This window comes from Xyrauchen texanus, chromosome 49, assembly GCF_025860055.1.
Source record: "Xyrauchen texanus isolate HMW12.3.18 chromosome 49, RBS_HiC_50CHRs, whole genome shotgun sequence".
NCBI classification, from domain to species: domain Eukaryota; kingdom Metazoa; phylum Chordata; class Actinopteri; order Cypriniformes; family Catostomidae; genus Xyrauchen; species Xyrauchen texanus.
The window spans coordinates 4140889-4158940 of record NC_068324.1 but is presented as its reverse complement, the minus strand read 5'-3'; the positions used below and the strand labels follow the sequence as shown (position 1 = coordinate 4158940).

At 37.2% G+C, this 18052-nt stretch overlaps 2 protein-coding genes across 5 annotated transcripts in view; one reads left to right on the top strand and one right to left on the bottom strand.

Moving 5' to 3' along the window:
* The first annotated feature begins 394 nt into the window (after positions 1–394).
* On the top strand, positions 395–16486 carry LOC127640743 (DCC-interacting protein 13-beta-like). Its single transcript, XM_052123465.1, has 21 exons — positions 395–497; positions 1936–2034; positions 3335–3394; positions 3545–3616; positions 3976–4063; positions 5832–5873; positions 5971–6029; positions 6118–6264; positions 7831–7913; positions 7984–8136; positions 8241–8429; positions 8825–8867; positions 8991–9047; positions 10050–10144; positions 10337–10477; positions 12224–12282; positions 12883–13057; positions 13167–13203; positions 13574–13708; positions 13791–13838; positions 14083–16486. The coding sequence occupies exons 1-21, from the start codon at positions 411–413 to the stop codon at positions 14212–14214; spliced, it is 2001 nt and encodes a 666-aa protein (XP_051979425.1). The 5' UTR covers positions 395–410; the 3' UTR covers positions 14215–16486.
* tubgcp6 (tubulin, gamma complex associated protein 6) overlaps positions 13583–18052 on the bottom strand; it is a 23822-nt gene continuing 19352 nt past the window's right edge. For 3 of the 4 annotated variants that reach the window (XM_052123460.1, XM_052123461.1, XM_052123459.1), the window contains exons 25-26: positions 17174–17367; positions 16491–16637 (exon numbers count right to left, since the gene is read on the bottom strand). In XM_052123460.1, the coding sequence (XP_051979420.1) occupies positions 16546–16637; positions 17174–17367 (286 nt within the window). In that variant the 3' untranslated portion in view covers positions 16491–16545. Of the gene's footprint in view, positions 13715–16486; positions 16638–17173; positions 17368–18052 lie in introns of those variants that run through there. The other variant, XR_007970118.1, reaches the window with a different exon arrangement.

Here is an 18052-nt window from a genome sequence, read left to right as displayed (position 1 = left end):
TTTTGATAGATGTAAATGTTCCTGTGTGATCCTGCAGAGGGCGCTGTTCGATAAATGTCAACAAACATTCACCGGTATTAGTCCCAGAAACCTTATTGACTCTAACAATCAAATAATAAATTAATTAATATGATTAAAAAAAAAAAATACACAATGCTCTGACTTCCCTACATCAATCAAGATTCTTTTTATAAAGAGTACATTTTTGAGCACTGTAGGACAAAAGTCCGCTAGCTTTAACCAAAATAAATATAAACGATTGCTTACATTGTAGATACATTTATTTTCTTTAATTCATGAGGCAGGCGGAATCTAATGAAATGAGGACTACATTTCCCATCATGCAGTAAGAGCGCATCCGGTTCCTCGTTGATCACTTGCATGCTGGGAAATGTAGTTGTCTTCCAGTGATGATTCCGTTCGCACCGTCTCCACGGAAGATGCCGGCCGTACACCACAAATTATTACTTGAGGAGGCCCTGCAGGACAGCCCGCAGGTAAACCTGCATCTAATGCAGCTTTTCTCAAGGGTTTGATTTGATTCCCATAACTGTTGGCTGTGTGCGTTTGTGCTTTGGGAAACTGATGAGGTAATTGTCGAAACGGGAGCGTGCTGCTGCTCGCGACACGTATGGACGCATTCTTCTAAATAAAACATCGTTATACCTAAAGTTAGAACACATTCAAGTGCACGATTTGGTGGACAATATAATGCTTCGTGTGTAGTTAATTATGTTGATATATGTATTATCCAATAAGGGCCATAGTCAAATGAGACGCGTATGTTGTTGTTTATAAATGTGTCTAACACACTCGCATCTGATGCTGTAAACACGAGAGTTTAATTCGCTTTCGCTCTTAAAGTTGTAAACATGTTACTGCTTTTGGGAGTGGAGTTGGGCCTGTAAGGGATGAGTGAGATGTTTAGTTGATCAGACCCACGCACTGACCCTTACACATTAGATATCAAATATCAGATCAAAAACATAAGCATTACATCATCAGCATCAGGATTAGATTAAATCAACCTCGGATCAGACTCGGCATGAGATCATACACATAATTATCATACCAGATATAACTGCATCCTATCTGAGATTTTAACCTCAGATCAGATTCATAAACATCTGGTCAGACATCAGTATTAAATCAGAGAATTCAGCATCAAGTTAGATACATAAAGCATCCATTGAGACTCCAGTATCAGATCAGAGACAATAGAGCTCATGTTCATAGACACTTTTTGCTATTTGCATGGCATCAGAGGCTGATGCAACATCTTTCTGTAAACTGTTGATATTCTGTTCTAGGTCTCACTTCTCATAGTTTCATTAGCAGCATGTTTTCAGATCAATAAATTTCCCAAATAGTCCAGAGCTTCAAGTCTAATGACAGATTAAGAACAGTTTTACTTGATGCTACTGATTTGCTGGCAGATCTCAAATCTCAATGATCATCGTATTAAAACGATAGAGATGGAATACTTTCTGTGGCCATAAAATGCTTATAAATGTTGATATAACATTGGTTCACACAGAAATTTGCATGCAATTTTATTTGCAATTCAAACTGTAAAACCTCTCCCTCATACTTAAGGTGTTCTCATTTAATTTATGACTTCGTAAGACTTAAGCACAAGTTTATGGGTGATTCACATCCAATAATGCTCTGTCTACTTGTGATTGCTCTCTTGTCTGGCATACCTCATTGTTTGCGTTTGAAACACACCCACATTTCTGACTTTATCTTTGACAGAACACACCTGTGGATACACCCAGCATACTTTAAACAGCACAAATAGCTTGATGGGTTCATTTAGCACATTTAACACTGTAAATATGTCAGGGAAATGGAGACAGGGTGAATTTTATACCGCCTGTCTCAAGGAATAGCTTGCATTCAGCTGTGTGTGTGTGTGTGTGTGTGCTGTCATAGACGCGGTCCCTGCTCAGTGTATTTGAAGAGGATGCAGGAACCCTCACAAACTACACAAACCAGCTGCTCCAGTCTATGCAAAGAGTGTTTGGAGCACAGGTATACACACGTTCACATTGACAATGACAAAATGAAAGACCCTCTTTACTTTCTTTATAAATGTCCTTGGCCTTATTGTGCACAATTCATCAGTGCATGTTATTCTAAAGAAGTTTTTTTTTTTTTTTACAAATTCTTTCCTCAACATGTAATACATAGCAGCCATCTCTGAAGTGTTTCTGCTGATGTCACTAAGGCCACAAGAGTGGGAAAAATACTCTTAACCAATAATATCATAGCCAAACATCAACGATGCCATTTCATGTTGTATTTAAGTACAGTTATACATTGGGTGTTTCTTCAACTTCAGCTTCTTTCATGTCCCAAGGGATGATTTTTATTCAAATTAACTGATTTAAAAAAATATATATTTTTGTTATAGGATAGTCTCCTTAAAACTGACTTGGAAACATTTTACCAGGCCTTCGTTATTTATTTTTGGTACTTTTAGATGCCTTTTATGGACAGATTTGACTGTTTTAGCCTTATCCCTTTCAATATTAAGCTATGGAAATACATTACAAAAATTATATTTATTTAAAACTATGATAATCTAAACAAAGAGTTAAATAAGCATAAACCATTTCAATATTTAGTTATGGCATCATTTCCACCACACCAAACAGTTTTGTCCCTAATAAACTTATTTCCAAAGTTAGTGTATTTGTTGACTAAATGGACAAAAATGTCAGTGAAGAGCATGCTTGAGATGAAATATGAGATAAGTGATGTTTGAAGAAAAGGCAAAAAAAAAAAAAGTATTTTAAGAGTATAATTTTGCCAAATTATGCAAAAAGTGTAAAACTATTATTTAATTGTTTATTCATTATACGTAAATATTAGCAAAGAAAATTAGCTTCAGCAAGGCAAAAAAACCAAACAAATAATTTCCATTAGCATCACTGTGGTGCGAATTTTCATTACTTAATATAAAATAAAAAATTACAAATCTCCTGTGATGCACGCACATACACTGTTGGACATTGGCAGCAGACAAAAAAAAAGCGAGAGTGTGAAAAATGTTTTAAACGAGACTTAGAAACCCACAGTGCTAAAAGTGCCCAAAGTTGACCCAATTATGGACATACATTTTACATATAACTAACCTTAAAATTCTGGCATTTTTATGTACAAATTAAGACATTATGTAGCCCCTTTAAGAAGCTTATTTCCTTCTAAAATGCCCATAATGTACACGTTTTAGATTTTACCTGCCTTGTTAGGCAAAACCTTACCCACACATACTGTACATAAACAAGCTCTATTTCTACCCCTGACTGAATCAATTTTCTGTGTGCAGAATGAAATGGCTCTGGCGACAGAACAGCTTTCTAAGCAGCTGTTGGAGTATGAGAAACAGGTGAGCTGTTTTACTTCCACTTGAAATTATACTGATGCATCAGCAGTAATAATGAAGCATCATGTGCATGTCTGAATATCAGAGTGTTTGTGAGTCTGTATCAGGAGTGTTTCTCTGTGATTCTGACGTGGTGATTTTGTGGTTCTGCAGAACTTTGCTTTGGCCAAGGGAGATGAAGAGGTGATCAACACTTTACAACACTTTGCCAAAAGTGTGGAAGAGGTGAGAAGACACCTGCAGAGAGAGATGTGTGTGTGTGTGTGTTGTGTGTGTGTGTGTGTGTGGTTAGTGGGATCTCTCGGTTGGAGTGAGTCGTTCAGTCTTATGACAGATGTTGTTGGTTGTTTCTGTCATGAGGGGGGGTTCACAGACGGTTGCCAAGATGGCAAAATCTGACTGAAAACAAAATTAAGCTGACTTCAGACTAGCTCACCAACTGCTTATATACTCAACTGCAGAATTATTATTTTTTATTTGTGTTTTTTTTATAAAATATTTAGTTTCCAAGCTGAGTCAATCTGAAACTCAGCATTTAATGGACATTGTTATAGCATGCGTTAATGATTTCTCTGTTTCTCAAGCTGAATTCTCTACACGCTGAACTGGCCACACAGATTGCTGATAAGATGGTGTTTCCCATTGTGAAGTTCAGAGAGAAGGACCTCACAGGTACAACAAGGAGACGTACTGTGAAAAAAACAGGAATTATTTTAAATAAGAGTCCATGGTACTATAATGACATACTTTATTGAATAGGCACTGTGTTCATAAGCATACATTTGATTTTAGCAAACTATAGATAATTTAGAGCAAACTAAGTCGTTTAGAACATCTACTTTGTGCATGACACAAGTAATATCTCCAACAATTGTTTACAGACAGATTGTTTCACTTTTAATTGACTATATCATAATTCCATTGGGTCAGATGTTTACATACACTAAGTTAACTGTGCCTTTAAGCAGCTTGGAAAATTCCAGAAAAGTATGTCAATTGTTGAATTGGAGATGTACCTGTGGATGTATTTTAAGGCATACTTTCAAACTCAGTGCCTCTTTGCTTGATATCATGGGAAAATCAAAAGAAATCCGCCAAGACCTCAGAAAAATATTCTGGGAGCAATTTCCAAACACCTGAAGGGACAACGTTCATCTGTACAAACAATAGTACGCAAGTATAAGCAACACGGGACCATGCAACCATCATACCGCTCAGGAAGGAGACGCATTCTGTCTCCTAGAGATGAACGTAGTTTGGTGCAAAAAGTACAAATCAATCCCAGAACAACAGCAAGGACCTTGTGAAGATGCTGGAGGAAACAGGTAGACAAGTATCTATATCCACAGTAAAACAAGTCCTATATTCACATAACCTGAAAGACTGCTCAGGAAGGAAGAAGCCACTGCTCCAAAACTGGCATAAAAAAGCCAGACTACAGTTTGCAAGTGCACATGGGGACAAAGATCTTCATCTAATGTCCTTTGGTCTGATAAAACAACTTTTTGGCCATTATGACCATTGTTATGTTTGGAGGAAAAAGGGTGAGGTTTGCAAGCCAAAGAACCCCATCCCAACCGTGAAGAATGGGGGTGGCAGCATCATGTAGTGGGGGTGCTTTGCTGTAGGAGGGACTGGTGCACTTCACAAAATAGATGACATCATGAGGAAGGAAAGTTATGTGGATATATTGAAGCAAAATCTCAAGACATCAGCCAGGAAGTTAAAGCTCGGTCACAAATGGGTCTTTGGAGGGGCCATTGCAAAGCCCTGACCTCAATCCGATAGAAAAGTTGTGGACAGAACTGAAAAAGAGTGTACGTGCAAGGAGGCCTACAAACCTGACTCGGTTACACCAGTTATGTCTTGAGGAATGGGCCAAAATTCCAGTAAGAATTTTATTCTAAAATTTCCAGTAAAAATTGGGAGAAGCTTATGGAAGTTACCCAAACCATTTGACCCAAGTTAAACAATTTAAAGGCAATGCTATCAAATACTAACAAAGCGAATGTAAACTTCTGACCCACTGGGAATGTGATGAAAGAAATAAAAGCTGAAATAAATTATTCTCTCTACTATTATTCTGACATATTCATCTACATATAATTGTTTACATATACAATTCTTAAAGATACAGTTGCAAAAACAGCTCTAACTTTTAAGACTCCGAGAGAGTGAACAATTTTAAACTAAATTATAACAGTTTTTTTCTGCAAGAAATCTTGAATAAAATTATAAGTGCATTTCTGGGGAATACAATAAATAAAATGCAACAAAAGTGTAGAATATGTCCATTTACCTGCAATTGAACTTGAACTGTACCTTGTTAAACTTTAAAATACCAGATTACCTTACTTCTGAAATCTGAAAATGACCTTTGGTGTAAAAAGATTATATAGATTCTGATACAGATCTGACTTGTGATGTGTTTGTTTTCCAGAGATCAGCACACTGAAGGAGATATTTGCCATTGCCAGTGATGGTATGAAGTCAACAAAATCACTTTATCCACAGTGGATGAGAGAAAAATAATTATCTGGTAAATTAAATTCATCTGTACCATCTCTTTCTCTCTTCAGAGCACGAAGCTGCTATGGTGAAATATAGCCGTCTACCTAAGAAGAAAGAAAATGAAAAGGTAAATGTTATTTGATGTAACTGTTCTTAGAAACCCACCAATTAAGCTCAATAATGACTAGTTACGTCACATGTGTTTTTGATGACAGATAAAAGTAGAGATTGTCAGAGAGGTGGCAGATTCTCGCAGGAAACAGCATCAGGCTGCTATGCAGTATTATTGCGCTCTGAATGCTCTGCAGTACAGGAAGAGAGTTGCCATGCTGGAGCCCATGCTGGGATACACAAACGCACAGGTCTGACATCTGCCCGTCTCTTTTTGTATGTATCAGTGCTTTAAAATAATTGACATTCTGCCCAAAAACTTGTCAAAAATCACTCCTTTACTTTTCTATTGATACCGTCTCTAATAAAATTGATTGTTCTGGTTCTAGTGGATGAGCATTGTTTGAAGCTCTTATATTATATTCTGTACTACATATAATGTATGTGTTTCTTCAACTTAGGGCAATATCATGTCCCAAGGGTTGATTTTTATTTACACAAAATGAAAGTCGAAATTGTGAGTAAAAGTCGCAACTCTGAGAAATAAAGTTGTAATTACAAGCGTGTATCAACGAATTGCGAGTATTTCTCGCAATTGCATCTTTGTTGCTTTATAAAAATCAAGAAATAAAGTCGAAATAGCCGCAGTGCCGTGATATAAATTTGAACTTGCAACTTTATTTCTGGCAATTATGATTTTATAAAAATAACGAAATAAAATTGCAATTGTGAGAAATAAAGTCAAAACTACGAGATATAAAGTTGCAGTAGCGAGATATTAAGTCAAAATTGCAAGAAAAAGTTGACATTCGAGATATGAACTCACATTTGTGAGAAATAAAGTTGCAATATTGAGTTTATCATGGAAAAGAGACTTTCTCGCAATTGTCGGTTTGTTTCTTGAAATTTTGACTTTTTAAATATAAAGAAATAAAGTTTCAAATGCAAGAAATAAGTAAAAACTGCAAGATATAAAGTCGCAATATCAAGAAATACTCGAAATTGCAAGAAAGTCACATTTCCATGATAAACTCATAATTGAAAGAAATAGTTGAAATTGTGATAGTCACAATTGCGAGAAATAAAGTTGCAATTTTGACTTTTAAAAATAAAGATATAAAGTCGCAATTTCGAGAAGTAAACTCAACTACGATGTATAAAGTTGTAATAGCGAGACATTAAGTAAAAATGGCAAGAAATAGTTGAAATTGCGAGATGTGAACTTACAATCGAGAAATAAAGTTGCCATTATTAGTTTATCGTGGAAATGCGAGTATTTCTCGCAATTGCAGCTTTGTTTCTTGCCCACCTATTTATCCACCCATTCATCATCCATCTATCATTCCATCCATCAGGCCACCTACTCATCTTTCCATCCAACCTTTCGACTTTATGAAAATAGTCACAATTGCGAGAAAGTCAAAACTGCGAGATATAAAGATGCCATGGCGAGAAATGAAGTAAAAATTGCGAAACAATTATTAAACAAATCAAACTTTATATTTGAGTTTCTTCAAAGTATCCACCCCTTGCCTACAAGCCTATGAACTGCATTAAATGACATGAGAATTGTTTTTAAGCTAATTATTCATAAATATAATTTTTTTATAAAACATTGGTGTCATTTATCATATTGCCTTGTGACTGTGGCATTCACATCCCAGACCAAAGTTCAGTTTATACACCAAAGGCCGGTGCTCTACTTCTGGCTCTGGAATATATTGAAAATACAAAAGAGCGGAACTTTATTGTACATTAATGTATAATATTATTTGGGTGTAAATATTTTTCTTGTGTGCTTTATTTTTTTTCCTCAGATGACTTTTGTTAAGAAGGGGATGGAGCTGATTTCAAAGAAGATGGGCCATTTTCTCACATTGGTTTCCAGCATGACACAGAGGTAAAGAAGATTTGAATTACTGATCAAAAATAGCACGCAAGAGGATTCACACATAGTCTCTTTCTCTCAGTATTGAGTCTCAGTTAGAGGTGGAGGCAGAAGTCATGCGCTCGTCTCAGAGAGAGCTTCTCTCAGTGGATGACACTGTCTACATGCCGGATCGCTATCTAGCACCTGTGAATCGTGCCCTCATCCAGAAAGCAGGCTACCTCAACATCAGGAAGTATGCATCACTTTTCGACCTTCTTGTACTCAAATATTTTGATTCATAAATAATGTTTGTTTTAACATACTGACCCTTTCTGTCTCTCTCTGTCTGTCCTGAAGTAAGACAGGTCTGGTGACTACGGCGTGGGACCGCTTGTATTTTTTCACACAGGGTGGTAATCTGATGTGTCAGCCACGGGGTGCAGTGGCGGGCGGGATGGTTTTGGATCTGGACAACAGCTCCGTCATGGCCATTGAGTGCGAAGACCGGCACTACTGCTTTCAGATCACCTCACCCAATGGCAAAACGTACGGAGACAGTGTTTGTTTCTGCTGTTTGTATATGTGAAGCATTTTTGTGTATTTGTAATATCAGCTGTCAATGTCAGCGGCACACCTCCAAAATCAATTTCCGGGTGGATGATTAAACACTCATTAATGACGTGCTGTTTTGAGCGGGACAGTTGCTCAGAGAGAGGGATTATGTGTTGATTTCTGTTTCGCTCTTCTACTGTCTTTTGTGTTAATTGAAGAAGTGTTAATTATTTATCTGAACCAGACACCAGAGGATCAGGGCTTCAGCTATCATGTGGTTTCTGGACCGGTTTCATTGTGTGTAAACATTATAACTCCACAGAAACGGGTCTGATAGGACTCCACGACTGATGGTTGTAACTGTCACTGTTTTTCTTTCTCTGTTTAAGGTCTCTGATTCTTCAAACGGAAGGCAAAAAAGAATACGAGGAGGTATTTAGGTCTTAAATAAATACATGCTTAAGATTTTTCTCAATGTACAGTAAGTATATGTTGGTTTATACTTGTGTTGTATGTTTAGTTCTGTGTCTCTGTTTCTTTCTTTTGTCTCCAAAGTGGATTTGCACCCTTAACAACATTTCAAGACAGATTTATCTTTCAGACAATCCTGAGGTAAATATCTCTCTCCATCCATCCATCCTTCTATTGTTCCATCTTTCCATCCATTATCTATCGTTCCATCCATCTATCATGCTATTGTTCCATCTATTCATCCATCCATCCATAAGCCCACCTATTAATCCATCTATCATTCCATCCATCAGGCCACCTACTCATCATTCCATCCATCCATTCATCATTCGATCGTTCCATCCATCCATCAACATTCTATCGTTCTATCATCTATCATTCCATCCTTCTATTGTTCCATCATCCATCTTTCCATCCATTATCTATTGTTCCATCCATCTATCATGCTATTGTTCCATCTATTATTATTAATCCATCCACCCATAAGCTATTAATCCATCCATCCATCCACCCATTCATCATCCATCTATCATTCCATCCATCCTTTCATCATTCTATTGTTCCATCTATCATTCTGTCATTCCATCATCATCATTCTGTTGTTCCATCCATCCATCAATATTCTATTGTTTAATCCATCCAATCCTATCGTCCCATCATCTATCATTCTATCATCCCATCCATCATCATTCTATTGTTCTATCATTCTATCCTTCCATCATCATTCTGTCATTTCATCTATCATTCTATCCTTCCCTCCATCATCCATCTTTAATTTTATCATTCCATCCATCCATCATCATCATCATTATATTGTCCTATCATTCCTTCCATCATCATTCTATCTTTTCATCAATCTATCATTTTATCGTTCCATCTTTTTTTGTTTTTACGTATTTGACTCAAATCCATATAGTTAACATCCCGATAAAAACCTCATCATATATATGTATTTATTATTTTTTTTTTTCATTATTTGGGACACAACACCTAAAAGTGAGCAATATTGTCTGCAGCTGTGTCTGAATGCAGTAATTTTTGTGTACTCTTCTTTATTTAGTGAACTTTCTGATACTGTCTGTGTAGTGAATGTGTCCGGGGTTTTGGTGTGTGTCTGACGTGTGTTTGTGATGTTATTTGTAGGCTGTGGCTATCAGGTTGCACCAGACAGCTCTACAGGCTGTGACACCCATTACCAGTTTTGAGAAGAGAGCTGAAGGTTCTCCTAATCCTGACCGGTACTAAGATTTAATATCCGACCAAGACAAACTAAATTTATACTGCAATGATATCAATTCATCAAGTCCTTTATGTATTGTTTATTCAAAACTACTATTCATTTGTTCAAATTAATTCTTTAGTTTACAAAATCTTCAAAACCAAATGGTGCATCTAGTATCTGTGTTTCTCTCTCTCTCACACATCTGTAGTGCGAAACCAGGTGCTGTAGCCGCGGGAGAGTCTCAGAAGGCCTTTGAGGCTGAAGATCTGATCACTCCTGGAACACCAATCCAGTTTGACATTGTTCTGCCCATGTCAGATTTCCTGGACCAAAACAGAGCTGGAGCGAGGTCAGAGGTCAAATCAGTGTCAACAGTCATTTGAATGAACAAAAGCAGTCTACAATACAAAGTTGTCCCTCTGTGTACAGTGTTAATATACAGTGCTGTGTAAAAGTTTTTGCCCATCCCGATTTTTTGCGTTTTTGCGTATCTCATACAAAGTTGTTTTAAACAAAATCTAACATAAAACAAAGGCAGTCTGAGTAAACATAAAATACCGTTTTTAAATAATAATGTCATTTATTGAAGCAAAAAAGTTATCCATTACCAACTGGGCCTGTGTGAAAAAGTATTTGCCCCCTTAGTAAATACCCAAATTTTGATATAATGGGGTTCAGCTGGACTAGACACACCCACGCCTGATTACTGCCAGCCCTGTTCAATCAAATCAACACCTAAATATATATTTTTCAGCAGCATGAGTTGGCTAAAAGGTTTCACCCAATAGCACACAATGCCAAGGTTGAAAGAAATTCCAGAAATGAGGAAAAAGTTGATTGAAATACATCAGTCTAAGAAGGGTTACAAAGCTATTTCAAAGACTCTGGGACTCCAAAGCACCACAGTGACTTAGCACAGTAGTGAACCCTCCCAGAAGTGGCCGACCTTCCAAAAGTCCTCCAAGAGCACAGTGACGACTCATCCATGAAGTCACAAAAAAGCCAAGGACAACATCCATGGATCTGCAGGCCTCTTTTGCATCAATAAAGGTCACTGTTCATGACTCCACTATTAGAAAAACACTGGGCAAAAATTACATCCATGGAATAGTGGCAAGGCGAAAACCACTGCTTACACAGAAGAACATTAAGGCTCGTCAGAATTTTGCCAAAATACACCTTGATGATCCTCAAACCTTTTGGGAGAATGTTCTGTGGACTGATGAGTTGAAAGTGGAACTATTTGGAAGACAGGGGTCCCGTTACATCTAGTGTAAATCAAACACAGAATTCCACAAAAAGAACATCATACCTATGGACAAACGTGGTGGTGGTAGTGTGATTGTGTGAGAAAGCATCCAGCTTCAGGGCTAGGGTGACTTTCAATAATTGAGGGAAACATGAATTCTGCTCTGTACCATGAAACATAAGGGAGAAGCTCAAGCGCAACTGGATTATGCAGCAAGACAATGATCCAAAGCATAGGAGTAAGTCCACGTCTGAATGGCTCAAAAGAAGCTAAATTAAAATTTTGAAGTGGCCTAGTTTAAGTCCTGACTTGAATCCGATTGAGATGCTGTGGCAGGACCTTACACGGGCAGTTCATGTTTGAAAACCCTCCAGTGTGTTTGAACTAAAGCAGTTCTGGAAAGAGGAGTGAGCCAGATGTCCACCACAGTGTTGTGAAAGACTGAACTCCAGTTATTGGAAGTGTTTGGTTGCAGTTGTTGCTGCTAAAGGTGATACAACCAACTATTAAGTTTAAGGGGGCAGTTAGTTTTTCACATGGGTGATATAGGCGTTGGATAACTTTTTTTGCTTCAATATATATTTGAAAACTGTAATTTGTGTTTACTCAATTTGCCTTTGTTTTATGTTATATCTCGTTTGATGATCTAAAACAACTTGGTATGAAAAATACACAGAAATAGAAGAAATCGGGACTGTAGTTTATGGTTTTATGGTCTGTTTTATCATTTTACAATCTGTTTATAGTTTTACTCTCTCTGCACATCTTCATTGACGTCCTCCCCTAACTCTCCTCAGTTGTAATGTTGTCTAGACATTGTGCTATAATCCTGTTTGTATTCGTCAGACGCACAAACCCCTTCAGTGAGACGGAGGATGATGATGACAATGGTTCGGACACACATGGTGAGCTTGTTATTTAACCGTGTTTCTTGGAATAGGCAGTAGAATGTTGCTTGGAAACCAGATAAACACTAACAAAGGTACAAACTGGTAATTCCTTACCAGATGCCCAAACTACCTCAACTGACTGACAATATATAAATATATAAAGCATATTTTTAAGCTCCATTGTTCATTAATGTAATGTGAAAAAAATAATATTATCGCAGTCATTAGTATTTATACATCATGGTATTAATTGTTCTGCTGCCTTTATTTTATGCTGATTTTAATACATTCTATGATGGTAATTTTTTTGGGAATAATGACCAAAAAAAAGCTCAACTACAAATCTATATAAATATTTGAATGTATTGTGGTAATGAGAATTTTCAGCGTGGTTATGTGTAGTTATTTTGACAATATTGTTACAAAAAAAAAGTAAACAATGGTGCATCTTCTTGTTGCAAAAAATAATATCTTATTTTGGGGTGATCTATGATCTAGCTGGGTTTTTTACCAGTGTTGTAGTATTCTTATACCATCACTTTGTAACATTTCCCTTATATGGAAGTACTATGGTAGAGATCTTTGTTGAATCTCTCTCTCTCTCTGTATCCCCAGATTCGCTCTTGCAGCAGGTCTTTGCAGTGCGGTTCTTGGGTTCGATGGCTGTTCGGGCCGGTCACACACAGGAAGTGATCTATGAAGCCATGAGGCAGGTTCTCGCCGCACGTGCAATCCACAACATCTTCAAAACCACCGAGTCCCACCTCATGGTCACTAGTTCCTGCATCAGGTGTGTCATCAGAAATCTCACATCAAAAAAACCCTCACAATGTTTAAAAAATGTGTTCTCTTACAGGATGCTTTTGGGTGTTTAAAAGTGTTTTTGTTCCCTCCAACAGACTGATTGATCCACAGACAGAAGTCACCAAAATCAGTGTAAGTGTTGATTTATTTATATGCTGTAGTCACTGAACTAAAACTTGTTTTTTGAAGCTAGATACACTACACAAGGTAATCAAAAAGTAGCTAACCGTATTGAAGCTATTTAATGGGGAAATATGATTTTATTTAGTTTTTTGGTTAATGCTACTATTAGATTACATTAATTATCCTCGTTGTTTTGTGCCAGATCAATTTCAGACTGTATTTAAAGGAATGGTCTTAGTTTAATTTAAGATCTCTTGACAGCTTTAAGCAAATTGCTTAATTGGGCAAGAAATTGCACTGAACAGCTGAGTTTGTTGTCACAACTTTTATTCAGTTACTCCCTAAAAACTGCAACACATATGTTGTCTGTGTCTGTTAGTTCCAGCTGAAGGACGTGTCTCAGTTTGCGGCTCATCAGGAGAACAGCAGACTGATGGGGTTTGTGCTGGAGGGCAGAGACGGGGAACCATCCTTCAGTGTGTTTGTGTTTGAGAGCAACACTGAGGGAGAGAAGGTCTGTCTGCAAATCATACATAACGCTGACATGTCAGCTTTCATACCAGATTTATCACCTGAAATGTTTGCTGTTTCCACAGATTTGTTACACAATAAACATGGGGAAAGAGATCTCAGAGGCAAGGAAGGTAAGCGATTAAAAGTAACTTTTCATTTGGGAGCATACAGTTCTTAAGGCCTTTGCACACCATGCAAATTTTCACAGCAGTTAATATTTTAGTTTTATTGCGTGCATTATATACTCTTGGAGCGTCGTGTGAAGTTGTTTCGCACTGATGAATTGTTCATAGTAATACCACAGACTTGTTAGGAAGTAAATTAGGTCAGTTGTGTTTTCATGGTGCCTCATTTGATTAACTGTTTGTGTATCAGGATCCTGAGGCGTTGGCCCAGCTGATGAAGTCAATGCCCCTGACAAACGATGGAAAGTTTTTGCTGTTGGAAAATGAGATGGGTGACATGGCCGATGGGGATGGACTGGAAGATCAGGAGTCAGAGGCTTGAGATGAACACATTACACACACACACACATATTCCCTGCTGCTTTTCTCCCCTGATCTCCCAACAGACTACACAAAAGACAAACTTCTTTAGCACTTATCCAATTTAGTGTAATGCTCGTACGAAAGAGAACAGCAAGGTCAATGGTTTGAGTATGCCATTCATCAGTTTGCAGGTCAGAGAAATAATTCCCCCAGTCACAGTATTTACCCACCCTTTATCTTCCAGACATGTATGATGAATGGGGATCGAGGCCATCAACCTCCAAAAGTGAAAAAAAGCACTAAAATAACTCCATATGACCTATACGCAATACTTCAAGTCTTCTAAAGCCAGACGATAGCTTTGTCGTTATTCGCTGAAAATCGGCACCTCTGCCGCAGCTCTCAAATCTCATTTCTGGGTGAACGTTTGCTTTTTTAATTCTGTTTCTTAACGTCACGTTTCAACTACAATCAGACATTTTTCATGATAGTTAAAATATATGGGGGGTGGGATTCAGATTTTACACTACTGGTTGTCACCGCAAGTACGACCATGAATCTTTATTTGCACTTTCTTTGTTTCAGTCGTATCTAAGATATTAAATAATAGCAAATTATCTGAAGAAAATAACGGCTGCATTGCGACGTTATCCTGCACCGTTCCACTAATTTAGTGCATTCTGTAAAACTGGTCTGAATCCTAATTTGCATACTACCCGTCCTATATACAGTAGTAGACAAGATGATGAATATTGCATCCCAAATTAATGTATTGAAAATAGTTTAACAGAATGATGGCGTACAATTTTCAGTCGATTTCCGAAATATGCATTTTTTTGCACTGATACTGCCCACAAATCAATCACACTTTTATTTCTCAGTTGTGGTAAAGAATTTGCATTTGTTGCACTACATTTACTCTTCCACATTAGAATTATATTGTTCTTCACCGAACATTTTGAAAACACTCCATTACCGCATCCATGGGAAAACAAATTAGTATAGATGTGGCCTACAAGTAATGAATTTAGCTAGATGCTAACGCAAACTAAAACACAATTTTATAACGTGGTAGTGTCTCAGTACTCATACCATCCATTTCAGAATGCAAAATTAAAACATTTGTTTTTTTAATTCTCAATTTGGAATGCCCAAGTCCTCGTGGTGGTTTAGTGACTCGTCTCAATCGGGTGGCGGAGGATGAATCTCAGTTGCCTCAGTGTCTGAGACAGTCAATCTGCGCATCTTTTCACGTGACTTGTTGAGAACGTTGCCGTGGAGGCTTCACACTATTCTTCTCGGCATCCACGTACAACTCACCATGCGCCCCACATTAAAGCAACCACAAGGCGGTTAACCCAACGTGACTACCCCCCTAGCAACTGGGCCAATTGGTTGCTTAGGAGACCTGGCTGGAGTCACTCAGCACGCCCTGGATTCTAACGCCTTTTTATAGTTAATACACTAAAAAATATATAAATAATAAAACACACAATTGTGGCAGTAATTAGAGGTAATTTATCATCATACATACTAATCCATTTTGTGGGAAGATTAATATTCTCAGGGCCAGTAGTTAATGGGACTAAATCGTTCTATAGTTTTTCCATAACTGTATGTCAAATCAATTACGCTGAACCAAATTAATATCATCTCGCACAGCTGAATGCTCGTATGACCACTACTTACAATTTTGTGTTTGTATGTACTTTTAATTTAGAGCTTTTCCTCAGTATTTACAGTCTGAAGTATCTTACAGATCCACAGCGTTTCATGAAACGGTACAGAACATTTATCCATAATAATGTGTTTGTACTAAAGGTTACGGTTATACATCTAGTCCCTGAAAGTGATTTTCATGAAGTTGAACTGTTTACAATTATAATATGGTGAAGTTATTTTAGAAATGCAGATTGAGATCTCAATGTATGTGTATGAAACTAATATGCCTCAATAACCATTTGAAATGTCATCTGCGATGAGCATGAACCATGCTGGGTAAAAAAATGAAAGATATAATTGTTTACAAAGATGTGCGCCAGTTATTTTTGTTGGACTGTCAGGTTCTGCTCATGTCTGTCTTTTCAGAATGTAAAACTCTTGAATAAAGCTTTGTGAGCATTTCTAACATCCTTTTAGAGTTGTGCAAATGTTCAATCTGAAATAATGCAAACTAAGTATTTTATTTTACACAACATTTTCAGCTAAAAACATCTAAACAGTCTCCATTTCAGTCAGGTACATAATCGTAGATCCTTTGACTATCCAACATACACAGAAGGAATACTGACCAAATGGCTGATGTCAATACTGAAGCGGGCACAGAAGGGACTAAATTCACACATGAGAATCAAGCGTCTTTGTAGTAATTATTAAGGTTGATCCGCAACAGGAAGTCCTCCAGATGAGGCTGATAGCCTTTATCAACCAGTTTGGTCACCACTGTGAAAAACAAACATAAACTGGGATTTAGCTTGGGATAAAAGAAAGCTTCTTGCTCTTTTTAATTAAAAACAAGAGTTTGATATACAGTGTAGACGTGTGCCTTTCACAATGCAAAGCTCCCAAAATCAGTCATAACCATGGGAAAGTTAACATAAGACCACCTGTGTTTGCATCAAACCTATTAAGTATTCAAAAACTTGGTGGAGCCAAGAGCTACATCTGGTCATTTAGATGTAGACGTTTCAAAGGGTCAGAGAGAGGGTGGTGTCATGAAAAATTATAATATGAATTTTAAGCCTTGACGAACATTATAGGAGGACTTGCTGTTGTTTTACTATGACATCTTAGCTTCCTGCATTTCTCACCTAATGTATGATGATGAATAGCTTGGTTGTTGATTTGCTCTACAGGTGAATGTGAAGACAGAGCAGGCAGCTGTGAAACTCTAATCACCCACTGAACTCTGATCTTTCTCTCACTGGTGACTGCAGTTTTTGGCCATATCTGATGAAACACCTGTGTGAATGGCTCACCTTTGAACAGGAAGCGCGAGTAGTACTTGAAGGTGTTGTATGACTGCTGCATTGCGATGAAACTGGGGTGCACCGGCTCCCCCTGCTGGAGCTGCCACGGCTGTGCGATGAGCTGCCCGCGGAACTTCAGGATCAGACTGAAGATGCTGTGAATGATGTTCATAACGGGAGCCGCTTTGTCCGTCAACAAACCCCTGTGAGAGAAGAGAAGCCAAATTAGCAGAAACAGAAGAGAAAGTTGTGAACGACAAAAGGTATATGGGTGATTCTACGCCATTACAAACCAACGTAAAAAGAATCGTCTGAGATTTTAGTTAACAGTCCTACATTTGGCAGCATTTTACCATTATTCTTCCAGAGCTTATTTTATGTATGAAAATTATTACTTGTATACAAATATATTTTGTATATATGGTAACACTTTACAATATTAATAACTACATTAGTTAACATGAATTAACAATGAGCAGTAACTTTTTCAACATTTAGGAATCTTTATATGTTAATTTCAACATATATTAATACATTATTAACATTACAAGTTTTATACATTAACATTAATTCATGCATTACGAACTAACAATGCACAACTATGTTTTAATTAACAAATCGGTTGTGATACCAAATGTATTAACTAACGTTAACGAATGTAATCTTATTAAGTGTTGCCATATATATATATTATCATTACTAATAAATGAGATGAGTAAACAATACTTTTATTTTTCAGTTATTTTGTCCAATAAAAGGTGCAATTTAAGGTCGCAAATTTGCCAATCTACGGCAAAAGTATAGCAGACATAGGTTTTTTTTATCTCTACAAATTAAATTATATTTACATTTTAAAATTCTAAGTTTCTTTTGTTGCTTTATCTTAAA